General features: G+C 48.4%; 1 protein-coding gene across 1 annotated transcript in view; it reads left to right on the top strand.

Annotated features, from left to right (window-relative positions):
• nod2 (nucleotide binding oligomerization domain containing 2) overlaps positions 1 to 13,837 on the top strand; it is a 30,475-nt gene that overhangs the window by 5,903 nt on the left and 10,735 nt on the right. Inside the window, exons 2-6 of the mRNA XM_033036351.1 lie at positions 3,447 to 3,983; positions 6,927 to 7,029; positions 8,386 to 10,222; positions 11,451 to 11,534; positions 12,933 to 13,016. Of these exons, the coding sequence (XP_032892242.1) occupies positions 3,687 to 3,983; positions 6,927 to 7,029; positions 8,386 to 10,222; positions 11,451 to 11,534; positions 12,933 to 13,016 (2,405 nt within the window). The 5' untranslated portion in view covers positions 3,447 to 3,686. The remainder of the gene's footprint in view (positions 1 to 3,446; positions 3,984 to 6,926; positions 7,030 to 8,385; positions 10,223 to 11,450; positions 11,535 to 12,932; positions 13,017 to 13,837) is intronic.

Raw genomic sequence — 13,837 nt, 5'->3', positions numbered from 1 at the left:
TTTAAAGCACACGGCATTGGGGGTTCAGTATTGATGTGGATAGAGAACTGGCTGGCAAACAGGAAGCAAAGAGTAGGAGAAAACGGGTCCTTTTCACAATGGCAGGCAGTGACTAGTGGGGTACCGCAAGGCTAAGTGCTGGGACCCCAGCTATTTACAATATATATTAATGATCTGGATGAGGGAATGAAGGCAATATCTCCAAGTTTGCGGATGACACTAAGCTGGGGGGCAAGTGTTAGCTGTGAGGAGAATGCTAGGAGACTGCAAGGTGACTTGGATAGGCTGGGTGAGTGGGCAAATGTTTGGCAGATGCAGTATAATGTGGATAAATGTGAGTGTTATCCATTTTGGTGGCAAAATCAGGAAAGCAGCCTATTATCTAAATGGTGGCCGACTAGGAAAGGGGAGATGCAGCGAGACCTGGGTGTCATGGTACACCAGTCATTGAAAGTGTGGGCATGCAGGTGCCAGCAGGCAGTGAAGAAAGCGAATGGTATGTTAGCTTTCATAGCAAAAGGATTTGAATATAGGAGCAGGGAGGTTCTACTGCAGTTGTACAGGGTCTTGGTGAGACCACACCTGGAGTATTGCGTACAGTTTTGGTCTCCAAATCTGAGGAAGGACATTATTGCCTTAGAGGGAGTGCAGAGAAGGTTCACCAGACTGATTCCTGGGATGTCAGGACTGTCTTATGAAGAAAGACTGGATAGACTTGGTTTATACTCTCTAGAATTTAGGAGATTGAGAGGGGATCTTATAGAAACTTACAAAATTCTTAAGGGGTTGGACAGGCTAGATGCAGGAAGATTGCTCCCGATGTTGGGGAAGTCCAGGACAAGGGGTCACAGTTTAAGGATAAGGGGGAAATCCTTTAAAACCGAGATGAGAAGAACTTTTTTCACACAGAGAGTGGTGAATCTCTGGAACTCTCTGCCACAGAGGGTAGTCGAGGCCAGTTCATTGGCTATATTTAAGAGGGAGTTAGATGTGGCCCTTGTGGCTAAGGGGATCAGAGGGTATGGAGAGAAGGCAGGTACGGGATACTGAGTTGGATGATCAGCCATGATCATATTGAATGGCGGTGCAGGCTCGAAGGGCCAAATGGCCTACTCCTGCACCTAATTTCTATGTTTCTATGTTTCTATGTTTACTTACTGCAAATGGTAGCTTGGGTGTGGCTTGGGTGTGGCTTGAAGTTGAAAGACACCACTTACTGCAAATGGTGGCATGAAGTTGAAAGGCACTACTTACTGCAAATGATGGCTTGGGTGTGGCTTGAAGTTGAAAGACACCACTTACTGCAAATGGTAGCTTGGGTGTGGCTCAGTCTCTGCAAGATGGAGGAGGGAGAGGTCGCGACTCGCTGTCTTTAGTGGCTTTGCACCCTAGTTCAAATGGTATGAAACTGCACTTGAATTTGGCGGCCTTGCACCCTGCTAGAAGTGATAAGAAACTGCACTTGAATTTGGTGGCCTTGTACCCTGCTTGAAATAGAATTTCAAGGATTAGCCGTGAGTCAACTACCAGCCCACCAGCCGTGAGTGAGTGAGTTGCCAGCACAACAGGCTTGATTGACTGAGACGCCAGCACAAGAATCCATTTGGCGCACAATTTGCATACTAGCCTTCTGGAAACCAGTCCCTTCAGCCCACAACACCCATACTAGCGCTCCAGAAAGCCCCCCCCCCCCCCCCCAACTGGCCACCAATATTAGAATTGGTGGAGAGGTGGAATATTGCGTTGGATGACCAGCCCTCCTGTGTGATGCTAGGACCCAACGGGTCCCACTTAATCTAGTAATCTTATATGTTTCAATAAAATATCCTCTCATCCTTCTAAATTCCAGAGTATACAAGCCCAGCCGCTCCATTCTCTCAGCATACGACAGTCCCTCCATCCTGGGAATTAACCATGTAAACCTACGCTGAACTCCCTCAATGTCCTTCCTCAAATTAGGGGACCAGAACTGCACACAATACTCCAGGTGTGGTCTCACTAGGGCCCTATACAACTGCAGAAGGACCTCTTTGCTCCTATACTCAATTCCTCTTGCTCTGAAGGCCAACATGCCATTCTCTTTCTTCACTTCCCTTTATATGCTGAAGACTAAATGTTGCAGCTATTAGTTTGGTCTGTGATATAATGTGACGTTTTTGTCATGAAAAGCAATTTCTTTGAATGCTCATTGTGAAAGTGCAGCTGCATCATTGTGTTTTTTCCCCAGATATTCTCTATTTTGGGCGACAGGGTGTCGCAGCTGATAGAGTTGCTGACCCGAGTCCGATCCTGATCTTGGGTGCTGTCTGTGTGTGTGGAGTTTGCACGTTCTCCCTGTGACCGCCTGGGTATCCTCCGGGTGCTCCGGTTTCCCACACATCCCAAGGACGTGTGGGTTTGTAGGTTAATCGGCCCTCTGTAAAATTGCCGCTAATTGCCCCTAGAGTGGGCGAGAAAGTGGGATAACGCAGACCTAGTATGAGCCAGTGATCGATGGTTGGCATGGACTCGGTGGGCCGAATGAGTCTGTTTCCATGCTGTATCACTAAACTAAATTAACTAAACTAAACTAATCTAAACTAAACTAAAAGAGTACTTTTTTTACATATATGCTATGCTGCTGCAAGAGCAGCATTGTTCCACTTTGCGATATAAAACAATAAAACACGCCTGACTTGAATTTTAACTAAGTTAGTAGCTGGAATCTAAAGCTATAATTTGTGTGGAGGTCTGTTCTGTGAGGTATGTGCTGTGGGGAACCTTGAAGAATTGTTAGTATTGGTTAGGCCTGTTTCCATGCTGTGTCTCTAAACTAAACTAAAACATAGACACAGCGTATAAACCTTCATGTGTGGGAAGGAACCGCAGACGCTGGTTTACACCGAAGATAGACACAAAATGCTGGAGTAACTCAGCGGGACAGGCAGCATCTCTGGAGAGAAGGGATGGGTGACGTTTGGGGTCGAGACCCTTCTTCAGACTGAGAGTCAGGCGAGAGGGAGACACGGAGATATGGAAGTGTAAGGTGTGAAAACGAGATATCAAAGGGGATGAGGTTCAAGCACGATGTAGAATAGATCATTGTTAGCCAGGGGAAGGTGACAACGAAGCAAACAAAGATAAAAATATAATCAGGAGGACAGTTGGAAAACTAGGAATGGGGGGGGGGGGGGGGGGTAGATAGGGAAAGCAAAGGTTACTTGAAGTTAGAGAAATCAATATTCATACCGCTGGGGTGTAAGCTGCCCAAGTGAAATATGAGGTGCTGTTCATCCAATGTGCGCTGGGCCTCACTTTGACAGTGGAGGAGGCCCAGGACAGAAGGGTCAGTGTGGGAATGGGAGGGGGAGTTAAAGTGTTGAGCAACCGGGAGAGTCGTTAGGTTTAGCGCGGACTGAGCGGAGGTGTAAAACTTAATGATTGAATCTATTTCTTGGTCCTGGCAGATTATCTCCTCACCTTAAAACACCCCAATGCGATGGGCAGCGTATGGGAATGAGTGCCGACCAGCTACTGAACGCAGAAAGATACCAATTCATCACCGTTCTTGGGAGGAGGCTCGTGGAAAACTTTGAGACAATCCTTGATCACCTGCTGGCCTGGGACCTTCTGAACTGGGAGGAATATGAAACGGTCAGGTCGCCCCGGAATCTATTAGGTGCAGCCGCGCCCTGCTGGACATCGTGATGTGTAAAGGGGTGAGAGCATGCGAGCTCTTCATCCTCGTGTGGAGACAAGTTCTTCCCAGCTCCCAGGTCCTGGGTATCGAACTATCGAAGGACTATGACCCGCCGGACGAGACGGACAGAAGCGCGGCGGCAATGCCTGCCGGCCAGGACACCTGCAGCGATGCAGACCCTCCGTGGTGCGGAGGCTGCATGGGCGTACCGCTGCCAGCATTGCTGCTACTGCATGGCTGCGGCCACTTTACACAATACGAGTGCGACGAGATTCAACTGCCGATATATACTCCGTCCCAACAGGTTACGTGGACCCTGCTATTGAGGGAGTGCAGTGTAAGGGACGACAGATGGCACAATGGGCTAAGTGTTCGGCTGGCAACCTGAAGGTAGGCCGATTCGAATCCTGCTTGGGGTGTGTACTGTCGTTGTGTCCTTGGGCAAGACACTTCACCTACCTTTGCCTGGGACTAGAGACGGAAATTAGCTACTGATTGGCTACAATCTCGCATATTTATATGCAAATGTTCATTAATATGCACTGTCCCTATAAACAAAATATTATAATTATTATTATTATTATTATTATTATTATTATTATTAATGCCCCCTGTCCCACTTAGGAAACCTGAATGGAAACCTCTGGAGACTTTGCGCCCCACCCAAGGTTTCCGTGCGGTTCCCGGAGGTTTTTGTCAGTCTCCCTACCTGCTTCCACTACCTGCAACCTCTGGCATACCACCTGCAACCTCCGGGAACCGCACGAAACCTTGGGTGGGCACAAAGTCTCCAGAGGTTTCCATTCAGGTTTCCTAAGTGGGACAGGGGCATTATTCTTGCTATTATGGGATTGCAGCGTAGGTTTACAAGGTTAATTCCCGGGATGGCGGGACTGTCATATGCTGAGAGAATGGAGCGGCTGGACTTGTACACTCTGGAGTTTAGAAGGATGAGAGGGTATCTCATTGAAACATATAAGATTGCTAAATGCTTGGACACACTAGAGGCAGGAAACATGTTCCCGATGTTGGGGGAGTCCAGAACCAGCGGCCGCAGTTTAAGAATAAGGAGTAAGCCATTTAGAACGGAGATGAGGAAACACTTTTTCTCACACAGAGTGGTGAGTCTGTGGAATTCTCTGCTTTAGAGGGTGGTGGAGGCAGGTTCTCTGGATGCTTTCAAGAGAGAGCTAAATAGGGCTCTTAAAATTAGTGGAGTCAGGGAATATGGGGAGAAGGCAGGAACGGGGTACTGATTGGGGATGATCAGCCATGATCACATTGAATGGCAGTGCTGGCACGAAGGGCCGAATGTGCGGAGTTTGCACGTTCTCCCCGTGACCGCATGAGTTTCCTCCGGGTGTTCCGGTTTCCTCCCACATCCCAAAGACGTGCGGGTTTGTAGGTAAATTGGCCTCTGTAAAATTGACTCGAGGAGTGCAGTGAGGGAGATGAGATTGGGTGGAGAGAATGAAATGCAAATAATGTAGTTTACTATGAAGGGAGGTTGATGGTTGCGCAGACTTGGTGGGCCGAAGGGCCTGTTTCCGTGCTGTATCTCACTCAGTATTCACATCAGTTTGTCTGGCTCTACAATGAACACAAAAAAACATCCTTGCCTGAAACAGCTTATGTATCATATTTGATAGAATTCTTGTGGGCAACACTATGTTAATCATCTTATGTATGCAGACGACCTGGTTCCTGCTCGTCCATGTAGTGCTGGGCGCAGCAGATGTTGAAGGTGTGCTCTCAGTATGGCCTGATTATGACATAAAGTATAACGCTAAGAAAAGCCGCAATAATGATAGTTAGAAGCGCTTGAGGACAGGAAATCAACTTTTCCGACCTTTTATTTGTCAGACAGTCCTCTTGCTGTGTGTGAGGAAATTAAATACTTAGGTCATGTCATATCCGATGACTGGACGGATGACAAAGACCTCTACCGACAGCGCTGTAAATTTTATTTTCAAGCTAACATGCTTATAAGGAAGTTTTCTATGTGCTCTGACTCTGTGAAGTTTTTTCCTGTTCAGAACCTACATCACACCGTTATATACTGCTCAATTGTGGTCTAACTATAAGAAAAAGAGTATGCAGAGGCTCAGGTAGCATACAATGATGCAATGAGGTTGCTGCTTCGTGTCCCTAGGTGGCATAGTGCCAGTCAATTGTTTGTGTCCACTAGAGTGCCAATCTGTGAGGCACTCTTAAGACAGCTGATGTTTAGTTTTATGTGTCGCCTGGACAAATCAGAGAAACCACATAATTGAAGCCCTAGTCAGCCCTCTGAAAAGCTGTTTATAGATTCACTTCTAGGCTAAGACGGCATTGGTGCAATAGCTTGTATATCGTATAGGCTAATATGCAATTTTTAATGTATTTTTTGTATCTCCTTATACTGTATGATGTGTTATATGGACCTGTGTCTGAAATAAAGCTTATAATAATTATAGTTATGTATGGTTTTAAAACTATTTAGTCAGTTGTATCTAGATATTGTTGCAGTTTTGTCATTGATAGTTTGGTTCAGTCTCTGACTTTGTGGGTTCATTCATCTTTAGTTTAGTTTAGAGATACAGCGCGGAAACAGGCCCTTCAGCCCACCGAGTCTGCGCCGACCAGCGATCCCCGCTCACTAATGCCCCTGTCCCACTTAGGAAACCTGAACGGAAACCTCTGGAGACTTTGCGCCCCACCCAAGGTTTCTGTGCGGTTTCCGGAGGTTCCCAGAGGTTTTTTGTCAGTCTCCGTACCTGCTTCCACTACCTGCAACCTCCGGGAACCGCACGAAAACCTTGGGTGGGGCGCAAAGTCTCCAGAGGTTTCCGTTCAGGTTTCCTAAGTGGGACAGGGGCATAAACTACCCTACACACACTATGGCCAATTTACGATTTTTACCGAAGCCAATGAACCTACAAAACCTGCAAGTCCTTGGAGTGTCGGGAGGAAACCGGAGCACCCGGAGAAAACCCACGGGGAGAACGTACGAACTCCGTACAGACAACATGCGTAGTCGGGATCGAGCCCGGGTCTCTGGCGCTGTAAGGCAGCAACTCTACCGCTGCGCCACCGTGCCAGCCCACTATGTGTGTTCGGACTCGGAGGAAGTTGTAGTTAAAATGAGTTGTCATCATTTCTGCTGCAATACATGAATTGGAATCTGGGCAGCTGATGTAGATGGGCTGATCCGTTCCTGCCATTTCATAACACACTATTTTTGTTGTGATTAATATTTCATTGTTAGGCACGGAAGCTTCTAGATCTCACTAAAGGAAAGGGGGATGATGCAGCTCGTGTCCTCCTAGAATATATTGAATCCGAACCCTCACCCATCAAGTCTGTGCTCGGTAAGAAATATTGTTCTAAGTGATTTATTATCAGTACTGCAACATTGTCTAAAGGTGATTTTGTTTAGGTGATAAGTAAACTCACAAACTCTCAGCCCTATCGTGGTGGCAAGTAAGAATGTCATTGTTTTAGTCCGTTGCATGTAGAGTCATAGTGATACACCGTGGAAACAGGCCCTTCGGCCCACACCGGCCAACATGTCCCACCTACACGAGTCCCACCTGCCTGTGTTCGGCCCATATCCCACAAAACCTGTCCTATCCGTGCACTGGTCTAAACGTTTCTTAAATGTTGCGATAGTCCCTGCCTCCACTCCTCCGGCAGCTCGTTCTACAAACCAGCCACACTTTGTGTGAAAAGGTTACCCCTCAGGTTCCCATGACATCTTTCCCCCCTCACCTTCAACCTCTGGTCCTCGATTCCCCTACTCTGGGCAAGAGACTCTGTGCGTCTACCCGATCTATTCCTCTCATGATTTTGTACACCTCTACAAGATCGCCCCTCATTAGGGTTGCCAACTGTCCCGTATTAGCCGGGACATCCCGTATATTGGGCTAAATTGGTTTGTCCCATACGGGACCACCCTTGTCACGTATTTGACCGCTACTACTCGGGTCGAGGGGACTGTCGGGTCGGAGCGCCGCGTCCGGCCCCGCCTCACCCGTCCCGACGTAGTGCAGCCCATGGAGTGCAGCAGCAGCGCCTCGCCCTTGAGCCCGTCGGTCGACAGCCCGGCCAGCTGTCTGATCTTCGGACCTTCGCTTGCCGCCAACACCACCACCCCTCCTTCTCATGGCCGATCATCGGTTCAGGAGTTGGATGGGGTGCTGGACTATGTCGCGCGGGCCAAAACTCTTGAGCTGGCCCGCCTCATTCTGCTCCTATTATAGATACAAAACGCTGGTGTAATAGCCCTGTCCCACGGTACGAGTTCATTCCAAGAGCTCTCCCGAGTTAAAATCAAATCAAACTCGTGGTAAGCACGTAGAATGAACGTAGCGGGTACGTCGGAGCTCGGGGACGTCCCTTAGTGGCTCGTAACACTAATGGCAGGCACTCGGGAAGACTCCCTAACGGCAGGTAAGCACGGGAAGACTCGTGAAGATTTTTCAACATGATGAAAAATGTCCACGAGAGCCCCGAGTACCGACGAGCGGCCATTACCGTAAATCTCCGAGTTCGAATCAGGGCAAACTCGGGAGAACTCTTGGAATGAACTCGTACCGTGGGACAGGGGTTTAAAACTGAATCTATGGCTGGTGCTGGTTACACTTTGGCAAAGTGACGCACTAAGATAATTCAAAGGTTGCAGTTGACTTCCTGCCATTGATAACGAAGACTTCTCTTTTTTTCAGATAACGCGCGGTTAAAGTATCAGGAGAAGTTGAGCTCCACGCTCGCCGCCCAGTCGCGGCTTCTGACTAACTACGCGGGGACTGAAAACATGTGCCTGGAGGATGTTTACGTCAACTGTACCTTGGAAACGACTGACTCGACCTCCGGGGGAGGCCGCCTGCTGTCTTCAGTCGGGCTGCACGACATCTTTGGATCGGAGGGAGTGTTCAATAGGGACGCAGATGTGGTGTTAATCGTGGGGGATGCCGGAAGTGGGAAAAGCACCTTGCTGCAGCGACTGCAACAGCTGTGGGCCATGAGGCAGCACTTCCAGGAGTTTACATTTGTGTTTGCGTTCAGCTGCCGAAGGTTAAACTTCATTGACGGGCAAGTCTCGCTCAAGATGTTACTGTTTGAATGCTGTTGTTGGCCAGACCATCATCAGGACGAGGTGTTCCAATATATTCTGGATCACCCGGAGGAGGTTCTGTTCACCCTGGATGGGTTTGACGAGCTGAAGTTGGGGTTCACGGAGCAGGTGAAGCACTGTTCTCCCACCAAGCCCGCCCCTGCTCTCAACCTCATCTCCAACCTCCTTCAGGGGAACCTGCTGAAGAACACCAGGAAGGTGGTGAGCAGCCGTCCCAACGCGGTCAACGCGGCGCTGAGGAAGTACCTGCGCAAGGAGTTCGCCCTGAAGGGGTTCTCGCGCGAGGGGATCCAGGCGTTCATCAGGAGGCGCCACGGCGGCGGCGGCAGCGGCGGCGGCTCAGACGCGGAGCACATCCTGCGTTTCGTGGAGGCCAACCCCGCCGTCCACGGCCTGTGCCACGTCCCCTTCTTCTGTTGGATCGTGTCAAAGTGCCACGAGCAGCTGATGCAGGGCGGCGAGGCTCCCGCTCAGACCATGACCGACATCTACCTGCTCGTCCTGGATCACGCCCTCTTGCATTGTACGCATCAGGCGCAAGGAGGAGACGATATCCTCCCCGCTCACATCAGCACCATCGTCCATCTCGGCAAGTTGGCCATGGATGGCCTGGTCTCCTGCAACTATGTCTTTTCAGCTTCGCAACTGCAGGAGGCTCAGATATCGGAAGAAGACATCTCCGTGGGGTTTCTTGTCCAGAGCCACAGTTTCTCCCGTGTTCGGGCCGCCACCAGAAATACGAATTATGAGTTTCTTCACATCACCATCCAGTGTTTCTTCGCTGCTCTTCACATTGCATCCAGCGAGGATGTCGGGGAGTCGACCCTTTCCTCTTTGTTCAGAGCCAGGGAGAAGGAAACGTCGACTTGCCTGAAGCCTGCGGCTTGCATCGAGAGGTTCTCACTCAGTTGCCTCCAGTGCGGCCTGCAAACGGAGAGAAGGTGCAAAGCGATGTTAAGGGACGCAGAGAAGTCTAATCTCCACATCACAGCGAGCTTTGTCTCCGGGCTCCTGTCCGACCGACACGGGCACCTGATGCGCAAATTCTCAGGCAGCCTGAAGCAGTCGAAGAAGTCCAAACTGGTAAAGGGCTACATGGCAAAGGGCATTAAGAAGCACTTCCTGTCCATACCGCCAGCCGTCAGGGACGAGAAAAAGAGCATGCATGCCTTGCCTGAGTTTGTGTGGTGGATCAAATGCATTTATGAAATGCAGGACGATGATTTGGCCAAGCAGGCCGTGAGTAACCTGGAGGTGGATCACCTGAAGCTGACCTTTTGTGGGATAGGACCTTTGGAGTGCACTGCCCTTGCCTACGTTCTGAGACACTTGAAAAATCCCGTCGGATTACAATTGGATTACAACTCGGTCGGCGATATCGGCATTGAACAGCTCCTGCCTTGCCTGGGAAACTGCCAGTCCATCTAGTAAGTGCTTCCAAGGTAGACAAAAGTGCTGGAGAAACACAGTGGGTGCAGCAGCATCTATGGAGCGAAGGAAAATAGGCAACGGGACGGGGAGAAGAAAGGAAAAAGGAAGAGGAAGAGCCCGTGGGCTGAGGGAGAGCTGAGAAGGGGAGGAGACAGCAAGGGCTACCGGAAATTGGAGAATTCAATGTTTATGCCGCTAGGGTGCAGACTGCCCAAGCCAAGAGTGCTTCCAGTTGAAAACTAGAGTTGACGATATTAATATAAATAAATGTTAACGTGCTCCTATGACATTCGGGCGGCACGGTGGCGCAGCGGTAGAGTTGCTGCCTCACAGCAACAGATACCCTGGTTCCATCCTGACTACGGGTGCTGTCTGTACGGAGTTTGCACGTTTGCCCTGTGACCGTGTGGGTTTTCTCCGGTTTCCTCCCGCACTCCACCGACGTACAGGACTGCAGGTTAATTGGCTTCGGTAAAAATGTACATTGTCCCTGGCTGTGTGTAGGACAGTGTTAGTGTGCGGGGATCACCGGTCGGTGTAGACCCGGTGGGCCGAAGGGCCTGTTTCCCGTGCTGTATCTCTAAACTAAATTATAAGTTCAAGATTGATTAGTCCGGGTGTCAGGGATTATGGAGAGAAGGCAGGAGAATGGGGTTAAAGGGAAGAGAGAGAGATCAGCCATGATTGAATGGCGGAGTAAACTTGATGGGCCGAATGGCCTAATTCTGGTCCTATCACTTATGAACTGATAAATTACCAAAAGAAACCATTTTATTACAGAATATTACAATACTTAGAAGGTAGACAAAAAGCTGCGGAAACTCAGCGGGTGAGGCAGCATGTATGGAGAGAAGGAATTGGTGACATTTCGGGCTGAGACCCTTCTTCAGACTGATGTGTGGGGGGGGGGGGGGAAGAAAGGAAGATGCGGAGACAGTGGGCTGTGGGAGAGCTGGGAAGGGGATGGGAAGGAGGGAGAAAGCAGGGACTACCTGAAATTGGAGGTCAATGTTCATACCGCTGGGGTGCAAACGACCCAAGCGAAATATGAGGTGCTGCTCCTCCAATTTGCGGTGGGATTACAATACATTGCAAATATTATCATGATAGAAAACTATTTAAATCACAAAATTGAGGCACAGTGTTCAAAAGAAGAATTTGCAAAGTCTCTTTCTATTTGTGCAAAGTATATCGTGCCACCAATTTTATTTTTATATTTTACAGCCTCCGGGCAAATAACATTTGTGATCGAGGAGCTGCCACACTGGTTGAACAAGCACTCGGGTGCAGCAACTTACAAAAGATCGCGTAAGAAGGAGATTCCTGCTTGTCTCTGTCATAGTTGGGCTGGCATCCACAACTGCCAGAAGTCAACAAAGCAATCAGTGAAGATAGACACAAAATGCTGGAGTAATTCAGTGGGACAGGCAGCATCTGTGGAGAGAAGGAATGGGTGACATCTCGGATCGAGACCCGTCAGTCTGACGAAGGGTCTCGACACGAAACGTCACCCATTCTTTCTCTCCAGAGTGTCCCACTGAGTCACTCCAGCATTTTGTGTCTATCTTCGGTTTAAACCAGCATCGTCTGCAGTTACTTCCTACACAATAGACAATAGACAATAGGTGCAGGAGGAGGCCATTTGGCCCTTCGAGCCAGCACCACCATTCAATGTGATCATGGCTGATCCCACACACACTAGGGACAATTTTACATTTCTGTGGGATCAGCCATGATCACAATGAATGGCGGTGCTGGCTCGAAGGGCCAAATGGCCTCCTCCTGCACCTATTTTCTATGTTTCTATGTTTCTACGATAGTGTTAATGTGTGGAGTTCGCTGGTCGGTGCGGACTTGGTGGGCCGAAGGGCCTGTTTCCGCACTGTATCTCTAAACTAAACTAAAATAAAAGCATCTTAAATGCCACTGTTGTATCTGCCTCCACCACTACCCCTGGCTACACGTTCCAGGCACCCACCACACTCTGGATAAGAAAATATTTGGCCCACACACCACCTTTAAATTTTGCCCTTCCAACCTTAGAGCTATATATACCCTAATCTTTAACATTCCACGCTGGAGAAAAGGTTCTGACTATCTACCCTATCTGTGCCTCTCATAATGTTTTAATACTTCTATCAGCCTCTGACGCTCCAGTGAAAACAATTTAAGTTAGCCCAACTTCTCCGTAAAGCTAATGTCCTCTAACCCAGACAGCTTGCCGGTAAACATTCCCTGCAACCTCTCCAAAGCCTCTCCACATCCTTCCTGTAATTGGGTGACCAGAACCACACACAATACTCCAAGTGTGGGCTGCCCCAAAGTCCTATAAAGTTGCAGCATGACTTCCTGACCAGAATAGGTTGTCAAGTTAAGTCAAGTCAAGTCACTTTTATTTCTATAGCACATTTAAAAAACAACTCTCGTTGACCAAAATGCTTTACATTGGTGGAGGTACTAACGGTATACAACAGTGGTTCATAGATTAATTACATACATAAATACATACATATAGCCCTCAATCAGAGGACGTCTAGAAAGGCTTGGGAGTAGAGATGGGTTTTAAGTCTCGACTTAAAGGAGTCGATGGAGGGGGCAGTTCTGATGGGAAGAGGGAAGATGGGAAGTTGTGTTTTGTAGGAAACTGGTATTTAGAAGTTCAGAGGATATTATTCGATTTACCATTCAAATTCTTTATTTCTTTAGGTTGTTTCATAACAATTTAACCGATGAGTGCGCTGGGAATTTTGCGAGGCTACTGAAACACAAGGATAACTTTCTAGCACTAAGGTATGGTTAGCATTGCAAGCGGTACTTAACAAAGGAAGTACTCGAACAAATAAAGCCTGATATTCGGGGTAGGGGTCAGGATGTGGTAGATGAGTCTTTTACTCAAAGATCCTATAGCGGAGCAAGATAGACCACTCCTGCTAAATGCAACGGGCTGACGTGTAGTACGCAACGGAGCGGAACGTGGGCCTTTTTTTCATCCATTTCCGTAACCCGACCCGACTCGCAGTGTAATCAACGTTGCGAGGGAACAGTTTGTGTTAATAAATTAAAATTCTGAAAATGAGTAGAAAATTTTAATCAAATAACTTTTATTTTTACGAGGATGTTTCCGTAACCGGCTTCCGTCTCCGCACTAGTATCTTTGCTCCGCTACGATGGGATCTTTGGTGCGGAGACGGAAGCCGGTTACGGAAATGGGGCCGAAAATTATCCATTAATCTGCCCATGACTGTACTACGTCTTTTTCGTCGAGTGATCTATCTTGCTCTGCTATAGGATCTTTGCTTTTACCCAGAGTAGGGGAATCAAGAACCAGAGGACATAGGTTTAAGGTGAGGGGGAGGGGGGGGGGGGGGAGAGATTTAATAGGAACCTAAGGGGTAACATTTTCACACAGAGGGTGGTGGGTGTATGGAACGAGCTGCCAGAGGAGATAGTTGAGGCTGATACTACAGCAATATTTAAAAGACATTTAGACAAGTACATGGAAAGGGTAGGTTTAAAGGGATATGGGACAAATGTGGGCAGGTGTGACTAGTGTCTCTCTTCACACTGTGTTTTTGATTTTCTGTTTTTGGATTGAATTCTGTTTTTAATTT

This window comes from Amblyraja radiata, chromosome 17, assembly GCF_010909765.2.
Source record: "Amblyraja radiata isolate CabotCenter1 chromosome 17, sAmbRad1.1.pri, whole genome shotgun sequence".
Taxonomy (NCBI): Eukaryota; Metazoa; Chordata; class Chondrichthyes; order Rajiformes; family Rajidae; genus Amblyraja; species Amblyraja radiata.
This window is presented reverse-complemented; position numbering and strand designations above follow the sequence as displayed.